The sequence below is a fragment of the Vombatus ursinus genome, unplaced genomic scaffold, assembly GCF_900497805.2.
Source record: "Vombatus ursinus unplaced genomic scaffold, bare-nosed wombat genome assembly UNPS02014802.1, whole genome shotgun sequence".
Lineage (NCBI taxonomy): Eukaryota > Metazoa > Chordata > Mammalia > Diprotodontia > Vombatidae > Vombatus > Vombatus ursinus.
Genome location: NW_020954580.1, coordinates 5836836 through 5857515, shown reverse-complemented (window position 1 = coordinate 5857515; position 20680 = coordinate 5836836). Strand labels below are relative to the sequence as shown.

Genomic DNA, 20680 nt, shown 5'->3' with positions numbered 1-20680 from the left:
TTTCATGTCATGATCTCATCTTTTTGTCAGATAATCTGATTTTCCTCAGGTATGGGGGCTGGTGGGGTGGGGCAGGGCTGGGGTTGAGGGTATTGAGGGGGAGTTGCAGAGTTGATCTAGACCTAGACAGAATTGTAGAGGCTGAGTAGGTCCCAGTTCAGGTCACTGCTAAGATTTCAAGGGACAGAGAGCCAAGTTCGACTCAGCTATCGACACCAGGATAGTTTGCTCCTCCCTAAGCCTCAGGGTCAGTTTTGTCCTCTGGAAAATGTCACAACAAAACACTTCTCACAACCCCTCTTATGGGGTCTGAGGTGGAGTACAATGGAGCTCCTTCCCTTTGTACCTCCTTAGTGTTTCCTTCCACCTGCTCCCACACCCACCCCCTGAACTGGGCTTCCTGCTCTGGGTTTTCTAAATCCCTAGTCTCCCCTCATCATCAGAACCTTATACTACTTCTCTTTCCACATTCTCAACCTCTCCAATTCCTCCTAAAGGGATCTTGGCATTCACCCACCCATTTATCCATCAGTCCGACAAATAATTATTAGGCACCTACTATATTAAAGGCATTATAAAGTCCCTGGATAATCTGGGATTATCACTGCCCTCCTTCCCCCTCCTCTTCCTCCTGCCCTGATGCTGGACTGGGTGCTGTACAAAGCAGGTCAGACGGATGGGGGACCTGGCCAGTTGAAACAGAAACTGTTGAAGAGACAGCCTGGGCACAAAAGATAGCAGAGACAGAAGAATTACACAAAGGAAAACTACAGAGTAAAAAGCAGTGATTCACCAAATTGTACAGGCTCCAGATACTTCTTAGATTTCACTCTGAGAGCTACCGAAGACTTAGGGTCAGGGTTAAAACCAAGACGTGGGCAGCCAATGCCCTTTCTCAGAGGAGAGGTGGTACCCTTCACTCATACCCCTCCTCCTTTGTCAGATTCCTTGCCCAGCCCAGTGTCCTGGACCTTTAAGAGTCTGATAGGCAGGCCTGGGCAAAACACTCACCTCCGCCCGCAACCCCCTTCGCTTTGCTCTAAGTCAGCCAGTCACAGTGGCTGGAGAAGCTGAAGCCGAAGAAGGAGGGGAGGGAAGGGAAGGGAAGGAGAGGAGACAATATAACAAGAAGAGAAGAAACTGCTGCTGCACAAAGGAATTCCAGCACCGGGACGTGGGATTATCCTGGCCACGGTAAGAGGACTTGGGAGATTTCCTCAGTTTTACCCAACCTGTGCTTCCCTCGATTCTCCTGAAGCTCTGACTCCTACCTACTCTCCTATCCTTCCCCACCCCTAACCCAGATCTGTCCCGTGCGTGACCCATGACTCTGGCTCATCCTCAGAACTCTCTCCCCCAGGGATGGCTCTGCACAACCAGCCCCTAGGCTATCTCTAGTTTATGCCCTATGCTTTCCATTCTTTTGCCCCGTCTATACTAGTACTCAACAATCTCTTAGCTTCTCTCTCTCTCTCTTTCTCCTCCTTTCTCTTTTTCTTTCTCTTCTGTTTCTCTTTCCTCTTTCTCTGTCTCCTGTTTCTCATTCTCTTTTTCTTTCTCCTCTCTCTCTCTCTCTCTCTCTCTCTCTCTCTCTCTCTCTCTCTCTCTCTCTCTCTGTCCCTCTCGTTGGAAGATAGATGGGTCCCGTCATTAACAACAATTGATCCAAACTTCTTTACTGGACAAGGGCTGTGGTCATTTACCGCAAGTTTAAACTGAGGAGAAAATTCCTAAACTTCTGCAAGAGCGAAGCTTTGAGTTCTGAACACTTGATTCTTAGTCTGAAAACAGGGTCAATGGAGAATTCTCAGAACAGAGAGTATGGTATAGAGGACAGGGAAATCAACAAACACTTACTGAGGATCTGCTATGTACAAGATACTGTGTTAGGCACTGTGAAATTGTATGAAAATGGTATCTCCTTAACTAAGCTTCCTGAAAGGGAGTCCAAGACTAACCTGCCTTACCCCAAATTCTAATGTACGTCACCTAATTCTATTTTGAACACCTCTGGTATAATTAATTCTCCTGACCCATAATTCCTTTCCTAGCTGAAAGCATCTACCGTGAGCACAAAATCACATCTTTTAAAACTTAAAGTTGACTTTATGCAAAGGTCTCCTAAGCCTCTAAGTAAGGAGTAGCAATGCATTTAACCAAGACATCCAAGCTTCAGACTACTGTGTGGCATTCAGTCTCTGGCCAGTACACTACAGAGGCATCTTTCCCTAAAAGAAAACATCTCAGAACAGGAAATGTGGAAATATTCTGAGAAAAGCAAAGCTTCGCAATGGAATATTTTTGTGGATGCTGGCTAACATGAGGCCAAAACGATTCATTTTTACTGGGAGATATTTTGAGAGCAGTTGATCAAGGTGAGGTGAGCTGAGGAAATGCTCTCCGCAGACATGGCATCCTAATGAGACTACATCTCATTATCCTTTATCCAGATTAGCCAGAAATCTCTGAAGTCTCTTGGTACTTTACTTGTACTTTTCTTTTGTCTTTTTACCTGCCACTTGGTATGTGAGAGTAGTGTCAGATCCATCTCTCCAAAGATAACGTGTATTCATCCCTTTAAGTGCTTGTCCCCTACGATTCTTAACTTGAGGTTCATGGACCCTCAAGGCCCTTCTGAATAGATTTGGGGTGGGGGGACCTATGAATTTAGGTGAGAAAAAATTATATCTTTATTTTCACTAACATTTTTTTGGGCTAGGCAATGGGGTTAAATGACTTGCCCAAGGTCGTATAGCTAGTATATTTTCACTAACTTTTAACTGAAATTTAGCATTTCCTTCAATTATTTAAAAACATTCTGAGAAGGGGTCCATGGGCTTCACCAGACTGCCAAGAGGGTCCCAAAAAAGGTTAGAAATCTTGATGGTTGTTCTGGAGCCAACTCGTTCCTACCCTCAAACAGATAATTAAATTAATTAAGGAGAAGAATATATCAACATGAGCATTTAGGCCTCGGAAATCAGAGCAGCAAAGGCTTGATTTGTTGTTTTGTTGAATTGTCTAAAGTAAGTTAAAATGTTAATAATGCATATTAAACTTAAAAGTGTGTTAACGAATACATTTTTTGGGAGAGTCAGTTGTTAAGCATTTAATAGCATAGGCTTTTTACATAGCACAGGCTGTCCCTTATGCCTTAAAATGCACTCTCTCATCCTCTGTTTTCTATTCTTCTCTTCCTTAAAGCCCACTTCAGTGGGCTGAAGATACAGATTCGTATCTTCACTCTGCATCTTACTATTTGTTTAACCTTCATCTCTCCAAGCATTAATTTCCTAATCTGTAAAATGAGGGCATTGGACTACTCTAAACCCATGAGTTTGTCCTGTGCTAAATAACCCAAATTTTATGCATGTTTATATCTGTTTTTGGGGGGAGGTTTTTTTTGTTTTGTTTTTTTTTGTTTTTTTTTTTGGTTAGGCAATGGGATTAAGTGACTTGCCCAGGGTCACACAGCTAGTAAGTGTTATGTGTCTGAGGCGGAATTTGAACTCAGGTCCTCCTGAATCCAGGGCCGGTGCTCAATCCACTGCGCCACCAAGCTGCCCCGTGCATGTTTATATCGGAAGTGCCCAACACTGAATCTTGCTCCTAGTAGGCAGTCAATAGTCAATATGGCAGAGTGGAGAGAACCTTAGACTCAGACTCAAGTCTTGCCATGACATGTGACCCTGGACTAGTCATTTGACCTATGAGCACCCTCAGATAATTCCCTATGGCTAGAAGTTGCAAAGAAGGTGTGGAACTGCTGTTGATGGAGGGAGCTGCCTCACCAGCAAGTACCCTGTATGTACTAATGAAATCACAATTCTGGTCCCCATCCCTTATCTCTAAAGAATGGAAAATGTTACTATAGGAAGAAAAATGAGACTCTAAAATGGAACTTCTTCATTTTCATTTTTCTCTTTTGAAAAAAAAAAAGATTATAAACAATATTAAACATAACATAACTAATTAATCTTGCTTTATAACTATTTACATTTAAATCCATTTCAATGCATACAACGTTATAACCACTTTCCAGTCTCACTCTCCAAGTCTCTATCAGGAATCTTTGTCCCTGAATTTTCATTCACTTTTCCTCTTTTGATATGGTTAATGGTAGTGGTTGTGGTTAGTGTATACCCTATTCTAGTTAGTTCTGCTCTTTTGGGATATGTGTTATTTCACAAAGGGCTTCCCAGACTTTAGGTTTCCTCATGGCCTCCATTTCCTCATATGTAAAAGTGGGAGATTGGACTCAATGAACCATCTCTGAGCTCCTTTCTAGATCAAACATTCCATGGTTCTATGATCTTGGCCCATGTTCATTTCATTCTCCTTTTTCTTCTGAACCAGGTCAGCTATAGCCCTTCCTGGAAGCAGAGAGGTGGGAAACATGATCTAAATTCTTCTCCTTTGACTCTCTGGGAGACACTGCCCTCCCACCCCACCCCCAGGACCCCTGGGATCTCAGCCAGAATCACTACTATCTAAAGGTTTCTGGTAGTCACTCTATAGGGCAATCATTTTCCAGGAATTAGATCAAAGCTATGTGGTCTGTGGAGGTCAGAACTTGAATCTTGACCCTGCAACTCTGGACCAAGGGTCTTCCCTATCTATGCCTCGTGTTTCCCAGTTATAGCATGGAAAATCATTGCCTCTGCTCCCCAGGGTCCAGTGGGGAGGGAGGTGGAGCAGAATAAGGCATGAAGATGGGATGCATTATTGATGCTATAGTGCTTCTTTGTCTCTATCCATTGTCTTCATCTTGGCATGCTGGCCTTTCTGGGAATCCAAACTCCCTCACCCCATTACCCAAATGTGTTCCTACTCTACTTTAGCCTCAATACTTTTTTGACCCTGACTCTCACCCCACTAATTTCCCTAAACCTGTCACACCTCAGTCCTTCACTAGCCACTGCTTTGACCCATCTGTCCCAATCCTACCTTGGGCACTTGAAGACTGGCTGGTAGGTAGCATATTTGGATTCCAACTCCACTTCTCTTGTGGAGAATGTTTTTAAATCCTGTCTCCTAGTAGCAAATAGGAAGGTATTAAAACCAAGATGGGAATTCCTATCCTAAGGACAGAGCCTAAATATTTTGTCTTCTAGCTTGGAAATGCCTAGAATTGAGACAGACTCAGAGGGTATAGGAATAGGTCTGAAAATAAAGGAGAAAAAGAGGGAGGAGGTGATAAGAAGGGACAAGGGACAAGGAAGTAAAAGGAACTGATTTTTGAGAATAGGGAAAAAGAAGAAGAAATAGACTGAAGTGACAAAATGATGAGAGGAAAGAAGGAGAGAAGAGGGAAGAGAGGATGAGGTGAAGAGATTAGGAACAGGAATAGAAAAAGAGAAAGATAAGAAAAGGTATGCAAAGATATGTGGAGACATTTATATGGGTACGTATATGCAGGGATTCCCAAAAGTCTTAGTTCAGCTCTAAGCTATTAATATGTATGTATATTTTGTGTGTATGTGTGTGTGTGTGTGTGTGTGTGTGTGTGTGTGTGTGTGTGTATTCTCATAACAATCCTGGGAGGTAGATGCTATTATCCCCATTTTACAGATGAGGAAACTGAAGCAAGTAGAAATCAAGTGACTTGCCCAGGGTCATACAACTAGTCAATATCTTAGGCAGGATTTGAATTCAGGTCTTCCTGACAGTCTAATACTGTAGCCACTGAGCCATCCAGCTACCCCCAAAGAATCATTTGTTAAACTAGGAGGGTCACCACCTACTGACTCCTTCCTGGCCTCTTCTACTCTGTATTTAAGATGAGCTCTGAAGTATGTGCATAGTGCACACACACACACACAAACACACACACACACACACACACACACACACACACACACACAGGAGTGCCCTTTACTATGATCTGGAGTCTACTCAGAGGGTAGTCTCTATCTATCCACACCTCAAACTAATTTATGCTAAAATGTTTACTTAAAAAATCCTTTTTTGTGTGCTGTTTGCCCCAGACCTGCTTCACCTGAGCCAAAAACAATGCCTACTTATGGCTCTAGGTAATAGAGACAGGTAGAGGAATCCAGGAATACCGGAGGATGGATGGAGGGAGCAGATAATTAGGAGATGTTAATGGAACATGGGGAGCATGAGAAGCATGTGTGGAGGGGGGTGACTTAACTGATCAAGGCAGAGACAAGTGTAGGGTTGCAGACAGAGACAGTGAAATGACTGTCACCATGTGAGGAATGACAAGATAGGAAATGAGAACTTGGGCCAGAAATTTAGGGTCAGGGAGCAGGCCTGTGTGCTTACCCCATAACAATAATAACAACAACTAACATTTATGTAGTGCTTCGTATGTGCCAGGCAGTGTGCCATGAACTTTAAGTAATGATCCTCACCATAACCCTGAGAGGTAGGTGCTATTATTACCCTCATTTTACAGATGAGGAAACTGAGGCAAACAGCAGTTAATTACTATCGCTGTGACTGCTTTTGGTCGACTGAAAAGGATTATGTGTGAATTGGATGGGGGTTAAGAAAGGGACGAAAGGGGAGTTGGAATTGGAGAGGGCGGGTGTCCATATGGTGAGGGGAGATAGTGGTGCTGGCCTAGATCTGCTTCCTCACCTCCAGCAGCTTGCCAGTTCTGAGAACCACACGGAGAGCCTAGAGTATTCTCTCCACAGCTAGCATAAGGAATCTTGAAAAATGTAGCTCTCAGGGGATCTGATGACCCCCAGGGGTGATAGCAATGAAGGCCTGTCACTCCTGGCAAGAGTCCTGGGTTTGTCTCATGGGCCCTCCAGTGGGGGAAGGCCCATTCTGGGCTTGAGATACAGACTTTGCTGAGAAGATGACTAACGTATTTCTTGTCTCAAGACCAACCCCTTCCTCTGTCTTGACCTTCTACCCATCAAAGTCCTTTTCTAGATGAAACCGATGCCACAGATCTTGTGTTATTTGAACACAGGTAAAACCCTGATGTGGAAATAGAGGGAGGGGTGGATAGGGAAGTTTTGACAACATAGATCAAAGCTATTTCCTTCACCCTGTTAAATAGTAGATACAGTGACCTGTTCTTACCCTGTCTCCATTTTGTGGTCCTTTGTGAGGCTCCAGTGTGTGTGAGCAGTCCAAGGTTGAATAAAGTGGGTCCCACCTTTCAGACATGAACAATAGCTGTATCTCTGGTGCCACAAAAAGAGAAATCAAAGAACAGAAAAGTGGTGTGGTCAGTGCCCAGCCCTGGCATTGGGATAAGATGTTTGGCAGGGGTGAGAAAGGAAGGAGAGAGCTTTGGGGAGAGAGCTCAGGCCAGTTCTGGGATCTTTTAAAAACAAGGAAAGAAATCTGTTTTTCTGAGGGCTGGAACAGTTGCTTTACCCTTCAATTTCTAGACTATTTACACCACTCAGAGGAAATCAAAGGGGGACTATCCCTTCTAAAAGAATACTCTGAGTCCCAGCTCTAGGTATTATGTGTGAGACACCATGTTAGGTTCTGGGAATTCAAATTAAAAAAAAATGAAACAAATCCTATTCAAGGGATTTACATTCTCATCAGTATATAGAATAAATCCTTAAGTATTTTAGTATATAGAATAAATATTAAATATATAGAATAAGTATATGGAATAAATACAAGATAAAGCCAAGCCAGTTAAATTTAAGGTAGTTAGGGAGGGAGGGAACTAGTAATTTGGGAAAAGGAAGGGAGAAATCAGAAAAAAAAGCTTCCTGTAGGTGGTGGTTCCTGAGATGTGTGTATGAAGGAAGAGAGATTCTAAGGGGTAGAGGTGAGGAGGATGTACATTTCAGGTGAGGGCTAGTTTGACTGCTTCTCAGAGGACAGAAAGGGGAATATATGTGCAGTGAGGTTTGAAAGGTAGGCAGGGCCCAGGATGTGAAGGTTGCCTAATGTTTTTTCACCCCACCGCACTGGCTCAAATTATTCCTGGGTCCCAAGTTCCTCATCTGTTCAGACAGGTGGTTATATTAGATGACCTGAGGAATGAGGTTCCAGCTCCAACATTCTATAATTCTCTATGACCAGAAAGCTGAGAAGAAACAGACAAACCTGAAAAATGAACCTTCTGAGGGAGCTAAACAAGAAAATGCTAAAAAGAAAGATTTCAAGATTCTGAAAGGTGTTTATAATGAAGGGTTGCTGTTCTCCATCCCCACCAAGGCGGGGCAAGAGGAATAAAGTCTGGTTAGAGGCTGTATGGCTACTATGGGGTATTTGGGTGTAAGGAATCATAGAACACAGAATGGAAGAAACTCTGATGACTGGTTCCTAGATCTAACTTGGCTCCTTTTCCTTTAAAACAATGAAATTTAGGCAAGTGTAAAATCTTTCTTAAGACTAGTTCTTTTCACTCAAAGTTTTAAAAATGAATGTTAAAAATTGTTTTTACATGTAACTAGGGAAAAATAAAATACTAAATAAAAGTTGAAAAAAAATGGTATTTTAAAAGGTAGTATAGCTTCCTTCTCTCTCCACTCTGTATTATTCCAGTCTTCATCCTGGAAAATATAGAAGAACATAGGTTAAAGAGATATTCGATGAATAGGCTTGTCCTCAAAGATAAGAAAATGTATCTCTCTCTAACCAGGTGACTTGGCAGATAAAGTATGGGACCTGGAATCATAAACACTCATTTTCCTGAATTCAAATCCAGCCTCAGACACATACTATGTGACCCTGGGCAAGTTGCTTTACCCTGTTTGCCTCAGTTTCCTCATCGGTAAAAATGATCTGGAGAAGGAAATGGCAAACCACTCCAGTATTTTTGTCAAGAAAACCTCAAATGGTGTCATGGCTGAACAACAACCTTTCTTTCCTTTGCAGAGCTTGGAGATTATAGGTGTGGAGCTACCTGTCCTGTCAGATTCAGCTGACCATGGGGTCATAGAGTTAGAGCTGGAAGGAACTTTAGACAAGGCTAGATCCTCTCATTTCATAAATGAGGAAAAAATTCCTCAAAAAATGAGGAAAATTGGGGATTTAAATAACTTGACCAGTGTCACACAGGTCAAACCCAGGTCCTTTGACTCCAAACCTGACATTATTTCCATTATACCCATATGCTACTTACTTTTACTAAACTTTTTTCTTTTCCTTTTTCTTTATTATTCTTTTTTACAAGGCATGGACAACTTGCTGAGTAGAGGAAGGGAAAGAATGTATTCAGAAATAAAGTGATATACAAATAAGCTACATCAATAGAAATATTTTTTAAAATAGGCATTTGAAGCCCAAAATAAAGAAACACCTAGATTCTAAATGATTCATGTCTCTAGGTGGGGATGAATTAGATTCCAGATGACTGAAGAAACTTTAGGCGGGGGAAATGTCCTGGTAGGATCTTTGAGACAGATGCCAAAACACTAGAGATAGGAGGAAGTCTTGATTTTCAAAAAGCAGAACCTAAAAAAGATCTCTCAGTGAGCTTAACATTAATCCTCAGGCGGTTTTAGAACAGCTTATTACACAGATGAATTGTGAACACATAGAAATGGAAGTATGGATCACTAGGAATTAGTATGGGCTTACTAAAAATAAAAATAAACTATACCAGATTAACTCTATTTCCTTTTTAAATAGCACCAGTAGACTGGTAGGTCAAGAGATCTGCATCTATTTCAGAAAGCAGTATAAGGTAGAGATTGGACCAGTTCTCAGGAGACCTGGGTTCTGCTTCTTGCTCTCTCACTGCCTTGCTATGTGACATTGGGCAAGTCCTGTTAACCACCCTGGGTCTCTGTTTTCTTAGCAGTAAAATGAGGGTGTTGGACTTACAGAGGAAAAACTTAGCCAAAAGCTCTCAGAGATGATTTATTATTAGACACGCATTCCTTCTATGAGAGAGGTCCAAATTGGCAAAGTTCCCAGTGCTGATCAAAATTCTCTGCCACTCAGGTAATTTCCACTTACATTCTATAGCTTCAGTTCAGTTGTTTTTCAGTTGTGTCTGACTCTCCGTGACCGCATGTAGGGTTTTCTTGGCAAAGATGCTGGAGTAGTTTGCCATTTCCTTCTCCAGCTCATTTTATAGATGAGGAACTGAGGCAAACAAGGTTAAGTGACTTGCCCAGGGTCACCCAGCTAGTAAGTTTCTGAGGTCAAATTTGAACTCATGAAGATGAGTCATGACTCCAGGCCTGACACTCTATCCACTGTGCCACCTAGCTGCCCCACATTCTACAGACATACTAAAACAAAAGATACTTCTACACCAAAATACACCAAAGGTACAAGGGTTAAATGCCAAGTTTTTTGATTTATTGAAGCAAGACTAAAGTAATATTATTGCTGGTGTACTCTTAGAAAAAATAACTTCTAAAATCAATCACTCCTTTAGCTGCTCCCCTTTTAATATGGTCAAAGGTGACCAAAGAGATATTTCTCCTAATGTAATTAAAGACATTTCTACTCTTCTTTGATAGAGATAAACAAGTCTCTTAATTTCAGGAAATAAAGATTCCTTCCTGAAACTGATAAAATCTCTTCAAAGAATACAAATTAGTTTTTTATTGAGTCCAAGGGCTTTGGACTAAGCCACTCATGATATTTTTTTCTTTTTTAAATTAATTTTTTGTTACATTTTAAGTTCTGAATTGTCTCTCTCCCTCCCTCTCCATCTCTCACTAGAGAATGCCACCTTTGGACATACACGTATACATATGCATATATGTATAGATATGTATAGGTGTATAGATATATATTTATAGATATATACATATATCTACATATATATATAAAACTATACCTGTATCTGTGTGTGTGTGTGTGTGTGTGTGTAAAACCATACTGTACATACTTCTATTTATCAGTTCTTTCTCTGGAGGTAGACAGCATCTTCCTTTATAGGTCCTTTGGAGTTGACTTGAGTATTTATAATACTCAGAATAACTTATTCACTCAAAGTCATTCCTAAAACAATGTTGCTGTTAACTGCATACAATGTTCTCTTGATTCTGCTCATTTCACTCTTCATTATTTCGTGGCAAGTCTTTCCAAAATCAACTTGTTCATCATTTCTTGCAGTATTTCTTACAGTACTTACGGTAATAATCCAAATCTTTTTTTTTTTTTTTTTTTGCTTTTTAGTGAGGCAAACAGGGTTAAGTGACTTGCCCAGGGTCACACAGCTAGTAAGTGTTATGTGTCTGAGGCCAGATTTGAACTCAGGTCCTCCTGAATCCAGGGCCGGTGCTCAATCCACTGCACCACCTAGCTGCCCCTTTAAATCAACTTGTTCATCATTTCTTACAGTATTTCTTACAGTACTTATAGTAATATTCCAAATCTTTCTTAATAATGATAGCTAGCATTTACATAGTGTGTTTTTTTAAGGTTTGTAAAGTGTTTTACAACAATTATCTCATTATCTTCACAACTCTCCTGTGAGGTAGGTGCTATTATTATCCCTATTTTATAGATGAGGAAACTGAGGCAAATGGAGGCTAAGTGACTTGCCCAGGGCCACATAGCTAGCAAGTGTCTGAGGTCAGATTTGAATTCTGGTCTTCCTGACTCCAGGCCCAGTACTCTATCCACTGCACCCCTTAGTTGTGACACAAGTGAAGTCTTAGTGTTACATATGCTTCTACAGATTCAATAATTCCTAAGGACCATTCCAGCTCTAACAGTCTACGAATGCATGCAGATTTATAGTTTGATTATTTCAGTCTGTCATCATATCTTCATGTGTCTTCACATGGGTATGTTATGGAGGAAATTCTTAATCCAGAACAGATTAAACTCAGTGTCCTCTGAGGTCCTTTCCATCTCTGAGACTATCTGCTTATGTGTGACCTCCAAGGTAAGTCCAATGTCTGACATTCCCTCTTGCCCTAGCAGGTGCTTTCTGTGAAGTCTGGGAGTCGTGAGGGTCATGGCATCACCCTTGCACAGCATTCGTGAGTATCAGTTGGAGGAGAAGAGGATGTGGGGAGGCAAGAGACAATGTTGGAGATGGTGACCAAGATGGTGACCAAGATGACGGGGGTGAAGTTCTAGAACTGTCTACACGGTCTCTTCAAATCCCCCAACCAGCTCTTCTGTCACATTGCCTTCCCCACCTGCAGGGCTGCCTCTGGATGATGATCTGCTGTTGATGCAGAATGGGTCTGTGCTACGCAAGGTCAAATCCCGAAGTTGGAAGAAGCAGAGATACTTCAGACTCCAGGACGATGGAATGACTGTTTGGTACGCCCGGCAGGCTGGTGGAAGAACCAAACCCAGCTGTGAGTAACTGTGGAAAAAGGGATGATGGGGAAAGGGAGAAAAGACACTGAGAGACAGAACCAGCCTGGGGATTAACTGCTGGGCTACAAAAGTATCCACTGAGCAAACAGACTGTATTTGTGCCTGTGTGTCCCCTCTGGAACTCTGACACAAGGGTTGTGTTTCCAGGCAGGAGCTAGATTTGGGGAAGGTGTTATGATTTCTTATTTGCTTCTAAAAACTCCACCTGAAATAAATGCCAACATTTTATAAACACCATTGGCCAAGTCCATTATAACAATTCTAGAATCTCATGATCTGATCACTTTAAGGGTGCCATCTTTTGACTGATAGCCTACAATACTTTATAACAATAGATCTATTATATCATTGCTATGGATATTCCCTTTAGCAGTACAGACAGCAACCCAGCATGCCTCCTTATCCTACATCATTCTTGTCCACATTCTCTCATAAATTCTCCATAGCCAATTCGCTCATCAAGCTGAAGGCCTTCTAGGTGTTTTAACATTTAAAGGCCAAAATAAGATCTAATCTCAGGTGTCTTCAGAAGGGTTAAATAATTTGGTTCCCTGGTGGACAGGAAATGCCAGTGATTAATTTTCTCCCTTGTAGAAGTGGAATCAGACAATTAGGCTCAATAAGAATTTCTAAACTGTAGCATATTTACCTTTCAAGAGTCTTCACGTAGGGCAGCTAGGTGACACAGTGAATGGAGTGCTGGACCTAGAGTCAGAAAGACTCATCATCCTACATTCAAATCTGGCCTCAGACACTTACCAGCTGTGTGACCCTGGGCAAGTCATTTCACCCTGTTTGCCTCAGTTTCCTCATCTGTAAAATAAGTCGGAGAAGGAAATGGCAAACCACTCCAGTATCTTTGCCAAAAAACAAAAAACAAAACCCAAATGAGGTCACAAAGGGTTTCCAGGCCCAGCTCTCTATTCACTGTACCACCTAGCTGCCCTCCGTAATAATACTAAGACATTATTTGCTTATTAAAATACTCCTCTCTTTACCGACTAAAGTGTGTGAAACCACATTTTCTTCTTCTATTTCAACCAAAACAACATCTCACAACAGAGTGAATGCAGAAGCAGATATGAGAAACTAGCTGTCTTTTATTAAGGCAGATATTAAAGAGATATGTAAAAATATGTAAAACAATGCTACTCTAATTACTAATTTTAAAGAAAATGTAGTTATTTTTCATAAAAATGTTATTTATGTTAACATTATGATTTATCATTTTAATGAATTAATGCATATTTTAAAATTTTATCCATTTTGATATTTGTTATATATTGATAAGTATAACCAGTGTTGTGCTGGAGCTGGCTCATGCCAGCTCAAGAGAGTCAATTGTTAAATTTTCAGTGTGAATATTTACACCTCTGAAATTGGCAAACTATAAATTAGGACTTGATTTGTTGTTTTATTGATCATCCAGACTTGATGAAGTGTTGGAGAAAATGTTCATTACGCATGTAAAACTTAAAAGTGGCTCTCCCTGGAGAGCCAATTGTTAAATATTTACCAGCACACTTCTGGATATAACCCCTATAAACCAAAGCTCTTTGGGGACACTTAATAATTTTAAAAAGTACAAAAAAGTATATTTTTAAAAGTACAGTGTCTTAAGACAATAAGTTTAAAGACCATTGGGCTAGATGGTCTTTGAGGTCCCTTCCATTTCTGAGATTCTCTGAGACCTCACAGCAAAGTCTTGACTTTAAAAGCCTGTGAACTAAACAAACAAACAAAAAATCCTGACTCTTCTTCCCTTCCTTTGTCTTGCTCTTTCCACTCCATTTTCAGTCTCCATTTCAGATGTGGAGACAGTGCGAGAAGGCCATGAATCAGAACTGCTTCGGAGCCTAGCAGATGAAATCCCCCTAGAGCATGGCTTCACAGTTGTTTTCCATGGGCGCCGCCCCAACCTGGACCTGGTGGCAGGCAGCATCGAAGAGGCACAGAGCTGGGTGCAAGGACTTCGGCGCCTGCAGGAGATTATCACCAGCATGGACCAGCAAGAGAAGATGGACCAGTATCCTTCCAGTGAGGAGACTGGTTGTATATACGGGAGGAGCCCATATAATGGTATGAGACATCAGGGATAGGAACAGAGGAATGATGGGACATCAAGGACCAGGATTAGGATGTGATCGGGCTGAGACGGGAGTGAGAAGAGGGCTTAGAAGGTTATCACAGAGCGTATGTAGTGTAATAGTGTCCAAGGATGCCGAAGTATGCTTGGTACATTACGTGCCACATACTAGTGCATGCTCTATCTATCTATATCTATCTATCTAACTGTCTATTTATTTCTTCCATTTGTCTATCCATATATCTATCCATCCATCTATCCACCCATCTATCTATCTACGTGTCTATCTATCTCATCCGTCTGTCCATCCATCCATCCATCCATCCATTCATCCATCCATCCATTCATCCATCCATCTGTCCATCTATCCCTCTGTCTATGTCTTCCATCTCTCTATCATCCATCTCTCTATCATTCATCTGTTCATCCATCCATCCATCCATCCATCCATCCATCCATCCATCCATCCAATTATCTCTCTCTCTCTCTATCATCTATCCACTCATGCATTCCTCTATCCCCTGCAAGGGCTCTTAACTTGGGGTATGTGAATTAAAAATTTTTTTGATAACTGTATTTAATATATTTGGTTTCCTTTGTAATCTTGCACATCTAAAAACATTATTCTGAAAAAAGTGGTCCATAGGCTTCACCAGCCTGCCAAAGGAGTCCATGTCACAAAGAAGTGATTAAGAATCCCTGAACTGAAGGAAACTACAGAGGTGGAACAAGGGAATGGACCCTGGGCAGACCAAGGGAGAATGACTTTAGCCCAGCATGAGGATGTCCTGTGATGCATAAATAACAGAGTTGGGCACAAGCGCATAGCATGATGGGACCCCAAGGGTGAATGATAAGAGAAAAGGACAGGAGGAGATGTCCTACACTCAGGACAGGAAGAGAAAAAGGGAGGAAGCAAAGATTGGGACAAAGAAGTCAAATATGGACCTGATATGCTAAGGATCCTGGGTAGGATTAGGGTATTCGGGATGAGAAATTATTGTACTTTGAGTGATCAAAAGATATGGAATCATTTCAGGTTCCTTAGGTCATCTGCCCTTCATGCTAAAATACAACCCCCTCAAAAAAAAAAAAAACAAACAAACCAAACCCAAAACCCAGGCCATGGCTTTTCCTTCACCCTGACGCAGATGGCTGAGTGATTGGTTTCAGCAGGGGGACAAAGACCAAGACGGTAGAATGAGTTTCCGGGAGGTGCAGCGATTGCTACGGTTGATGAATGTGGACATGGACCCTGAGCATGCTCTCCAGCTCTTTCAGGTGTGTGTCCTGGTAGGGGAGGGATGGAAAGGAATCAGCCAGTTAAATTCATTGCTTAAGCCACCTCTTGATATCAATTAGTTGTTCAATCGATTAACACTTTATTAAATGTCTATCTGTTTAGCTAGGCACCGTTGGGGGAAGGGCATACAAAGAACAAACTAGAACTGGGCTAGATCAATGGTTCCCAACCTTTTTAGGTATGAGGATTCATTTTTTGATGATCAAATATTTCACAGACTACTTCCTCCATATGATAGTACTAGTGAATATACATTGGTTGGGAAAATACAGAATAACTTAAAATGACTATTAATCTTATGATGCTTTAAAACTAGTTTGTATATTACTAACCATTAACAATTAATTGTACATATACAATTATATATTAACATATATAATATATATAATTATTATACAAAGAATTATATATATTATTAACTTTTGGGAAAAAGCCATACATATATGTTCCATATGTGTGTGAGGCATCTAGGTGGCATAGTATATAGAGCACTATCCTTGAGTCAGGAAGACCTGAATTCAAGTCCTGCCTCAGAAACTTACTACATTTGTGCAAATCACTTAAACTCTCTCAGTCTTAGTTTACTCACCTGTAAAATGGGGATAATAAAGTGCCTACTTCCCAGGGTTGTTATGAGGATTGAAATAATGTGTATAAAGTGCTTCGTAAATTGTAAAGTGTTTTCTGAATGCTAGCTATGATCTTTTATTACTATCATCATCATTATTATTCAATCTACAGAAGGTATGTTTGCTTATTTATGTATTTACATATGGATTCCCAGAATCCTTCCAATAACTCCACAGCCTCCACAGTGGGCTACAAGGGTGAATCCTTTGGCTAGATCATGTGTAAGTTCCCTTCCAGCTCTAAATTCTATGGTCTGTTTTAAGTCTAAGGCATAATTCCTGCCCTTAAGGAGTTTGTAATGATATCATATTGGACCATCATTAGATTGTGAGCTTCTTGAGGGCAGGAACTGTCTTTTGCCTCTTTTTTTGTGTCCTCAGTGCCTGGCACATAGCAGATGCTTAATAAATGACTAATTGACTGATTGATATTGGAGACAAGATGTATATACATCTTGTCTCATGAGAGATGAGACACATAGAAGTTAAATGACAAAGAGTTGGTATTACATTATTTCCTGACAACCTCTTTTCATTGCTGGTGCCTGGTCGGAGAGCTAAGCAAACGGAGAACAGGGTCCCTGAAAACCCTGTCCCCACAACTTCCCACGCAGGCTGCGGACAAGTCAGAGTCAGGGATGTTGGAAGGCGAGGAATTTGTGGAGTTCTATCGGGCCCTGACCCAGCGCTCAGAGATCCTGGAGCTGTTTGAAATCCTCTCAGGGGATGGCCAGAAGCTGACACTGCTGGAGTTCGCAGATTTCCTTCGTGAAGAGCAGAAAGAGGGAGACCGCGCTTCTGACCTTGCCTTGGAACTGATCGCTCGCTATGAGCCATCAGACAGCGGTACATGTGTTTGGGGAGGCGGGGAGGGAAGAGACAAAGAAAGGGAACAGGATGATGGTGTGGGAGGCTGGAGAGTGAAGCACCGATTCACAAGGACTCTCTTATCTAACCCCAGACTGGCTAGAAATCCCTGTTCTTGCCCCAGATCATGGTATCTTATCTCTGGGAGCCATGGTTCATGACATTGACTAAATCTTCGGGGAAGGAGTGATTACCACAGTAACCACTAATGGAAACACAGATTTAGGTCTAGAAAAGAGCTTCTCATTGTCATTGTGTCTGACTCTTCATGACCACATTTGAGGTTTCCATGGCAGAGAAGTGGTTTGCCATTTCCTTCTCTAGCTCATTTTACAGACGAGGAAACAGATAAGAGTGAAATGACTTGCCTACAGTCACAGGTAGCAAGTGTCTGAGGCAGGATTTGAACTCGGGTCTTCCTAACTCCAGTTCTGGCACTCTATCCACTGTGGAAAAAGCTTAGAAATCACCTAAACCAATCCCCTCATTTTGCAGATGAGGAAATTAAGGCTCCCTAGAGATGCGCGGAGACTTGTCCAATGTCACACAAGGTAGTAGGGGGAGAGTAGTGTTTCCAACCTAAGTCCTCTGACTAATGTCAAGCACCTGTTCTCATCCCTCACTGTTGGGAGATTCTGGTGTGTAACTGATCTAGCTGCAGGTTCAGTCCCATTTTATTTTGTCTCATTCTCCACAGAAAGGGAGAACAGCTGCTTATCAGCCTCCAGTCTTCTCTCATTGTACATTTTTTAAAATTTAAATTTTGGATCAAACCCGTTATTTCATCAGCACAGAGAACTGCCCAATGAGGAAACACTCCACCAAAGCAGGTCAGCAACTGTTCTATGATTTACAGTCCTACAGAGCTGACTGGGGCTCATATAGTCAGGATAAATAATAATGATGATGATGACGACAGCATTTATGTAGTGCTTTAAGGTTCACCAAGCACTTTACAAATATCTCATTTGATCTTCACAGCAACCCTGGGAGATGGGTGCTATTGTTAACCCATTTTGCGATGAGGAAACTGAGGTTAAGTGACTTGCCCTGGGTCACATAGCCAGCATGTGTCTGAGGCTGAATTTGAACTCAGGTCTTCCTCACTCTAGGCCCAGCACTTTATCCACTGCATACCCTACAGTCAGTAGTTGAGTTCCTGTCTTCCGGACTCAGAGGCCAGCTTTTAATCCATCATGCCATGATGTCTCTCCTATCTTCTCTTCTCAAAGATAAATGATGTGGTTTCATTTCCCAGCTTTAAACTGTCTTTTTTGTTTTCCACTGTGTTCTCTCCATATTCTCCCCCATCTGTCTTTAGTTGTTGAGTCCAGCACTGGCCTGAGCTTGACTAGAGATGATTCATTATGTTGCTATGGACTGGTGATTATGGTACTTTTTTGTTTGTAATCTATACCCCAAACCTTCTTTGTCTCCCTACCTCAGCCAGGATCCTTCCCTCTTTGGTCCAGAGCGTTAGATTTGAAGTTCTGAGACCTACATTCAAATTCACACTCTGCTAACTGACTATGTGTGTGAATTTGGATGAGACACATAACCTCTGTTTGCCTCAGTTTCCTGATCTGTGAAATGGAGATAATAACAGTACCTAACCTCCCAGATTTGTCGTGAGGATAAAATGAGTTAATATTTGTAAAGTGCCTTACAAACCTTATAGCGTTTTACACGCACACACACACACAAACACACACACGATAGCTATTGTTGTTATTGTTAAGTTATTTTCCTACTATGGGCCTCAGCTTCCTTACCTGTCAAGTGAGGAGGTTGATTTCAATGATATCTAAAATTCTTCTAGTTCTAAATCTATGATCCTACTTTGGGGAAGGATACACAACAGAGCAAGAGTCAGAAACATGGTAGATGAGAGCTAGACACTAGATCCAGGAGGCCTGGGTCCCAATCTTCTCCCTTCTTTCTAGCAGAGGAGAATTATACATCTCTATTACTGACTTCAAGTTTAGGCTATGAAAGGAAGAATGATGGAACAGTAAGTTACAGAAATCCATCAGATTGTGAGCTCCTTGAGGGAAGGGACTGTTTTTTTTTCCTTCTTTTTGTATCTCCAGCACTTAGCACTGTGCCTGGCACGTAGTAGGTGCTTAATAAATATTTATTGATTGAATTGACAGTAAATACTAGTGCCCCTCTGGATGCAGAATATGTCAGTTCCACTCATGCTGTCCTACTGTGTGTGTCTCATGCCCACAGTAGGGCACTGAATAAATATTTGTTTAATGAACATCACTGACAGAAATGGGAGATGGAATGATACACAGACATGCCATCATTTCAATCCACTGGGCACTGGCTCCTCACTTCATATCAACCCTAAATAGCTATTTGAAGAGGAAGAGAGATATAGAAGGACACATGGTCCTTGTTTGCTAAGGGGAGAGACAGAACAGATATTCATAAAATCCCAAAGTAATATGTGTGAAAGGAAGACATAACATTCCATATAGATAATGTGAAAAGAACCATGGGCTAGGAATCAGGAGATGCCTAGGTCCCACAAACTTAGTTCTGCCACTATGCTCTATGACCCTGAAGTTCAGCCTTCGTTTACTCATCTGTAAAATGACAAGGTCAGATTTTATGACTGTTAAGGTCCCTTCAACCTCTAAGGCACCTCTTATACAGGGTTCATAGAATTGACAGCTAGAAAAAGACTTTAGAAATTATCTAGTCTCACACCCCTATTTTACTGCAAATTAGGACCCCGAGGGCCAAAAAGGAGAAATAACTTGTCAAAGATCATAGATGTAGAAAGGAACCAGAATTTGAACCCAGGTCCCCACTGACCTCAAGTCTAGGGCTCCTGATGTCATTGCTGCCTCCCTATGCTGTACTGTGTTTTCGTAACTTTACCATGCTATATGAATGTGAGTTAATAATGTTATGATCATCATCATCCTATTTGTAAGTTCTGGAGGCCAGAGTTTTGATATGAAAATTACTGAAGGATGGGTAGTACTAAACGAGAAAGGCCTCATAAAGAGGGGGCATTTCTTGATCAGGATTTGGGGGCTGAGATGGAACATGATTTGTAAAATAGATGAGGCAGGGGTTTCCAAGTGGGGGGGGGGAGGATAAGTTTGATGGGATGCATACTCAGAAATTCTTCCTTCATTGTCCCATTTTCATCCCTCCCTCAGATCTTAGAATTCGAAGGGCTCAGAATTCATCTAGTCCCATCCAGGGGTTCTTAACCTGGGGTCCATGAACCTGTTTGTAAAATATTTTAGTAATTGTATTTCAATATAATTGGTTTCCTTTGTAAAAATATGCATTTTGTTTTTATGCATTTAAAAACATGATTTTGAGAAGGGGTCCCGAGGTTTCACCAAACTACCCAAGGGGGCTATGACACAAAAAAGGTGAATTAATCCCAAAACCAGAGGCTCCTTTGGCTCTGCCTCAATCTGTATTGCTTATGACAACCAACTGGGCTTTCAGGGATGCAGGCAGCATTCACCAGTCCTTCATTGTCATTGTCACCTTCCAGACATTGAACTTCTC

At 41.4% G+C, this 20680-nt stretch overlaps 1 protein-coding gene across 1 annotated transcript in view; it reads left to right on the top strand.

Annotated features, from left to right (window-relative positions):
* The first annotated feature begins 1033 nt into the window (after nucleotides 1-1033).
* The window catches only part of PLCD4 (phospholipase C delta 4), a 25416-nt gene continuing 5769 nt past the window's right edge, over nucleotides 1034-20680 (top strand). The window contains exons 1-6 of the mRNA XM_027873912.1: nucleotides 1034-1194; nucleotides 11845-11903; nucleotides 12072-12230; nucleotides 14050-14278; nucleotides 15490-15619; nucleotides 16885-17290. Coding sequence (XP_027729713.1) covers nucleotides 11879-11903; nucleotides 12072-12230; nucleotides 14050-14278; nucleotides 15490-15619; nucleotides 16885-17290 — 949 coding nt within the window. The 5' untranslated portion in view covers nucleotides 1034-1194; nucleotides 11845-11878. The remainder of the gene's footprint in view (nucleotides 1195-11844; nucleotides 11904-12071; nucleotides 12231-14049; nucleotides 14279-15489; nucleotides 15620-16884; nucleotides 17291-20680) is intronic.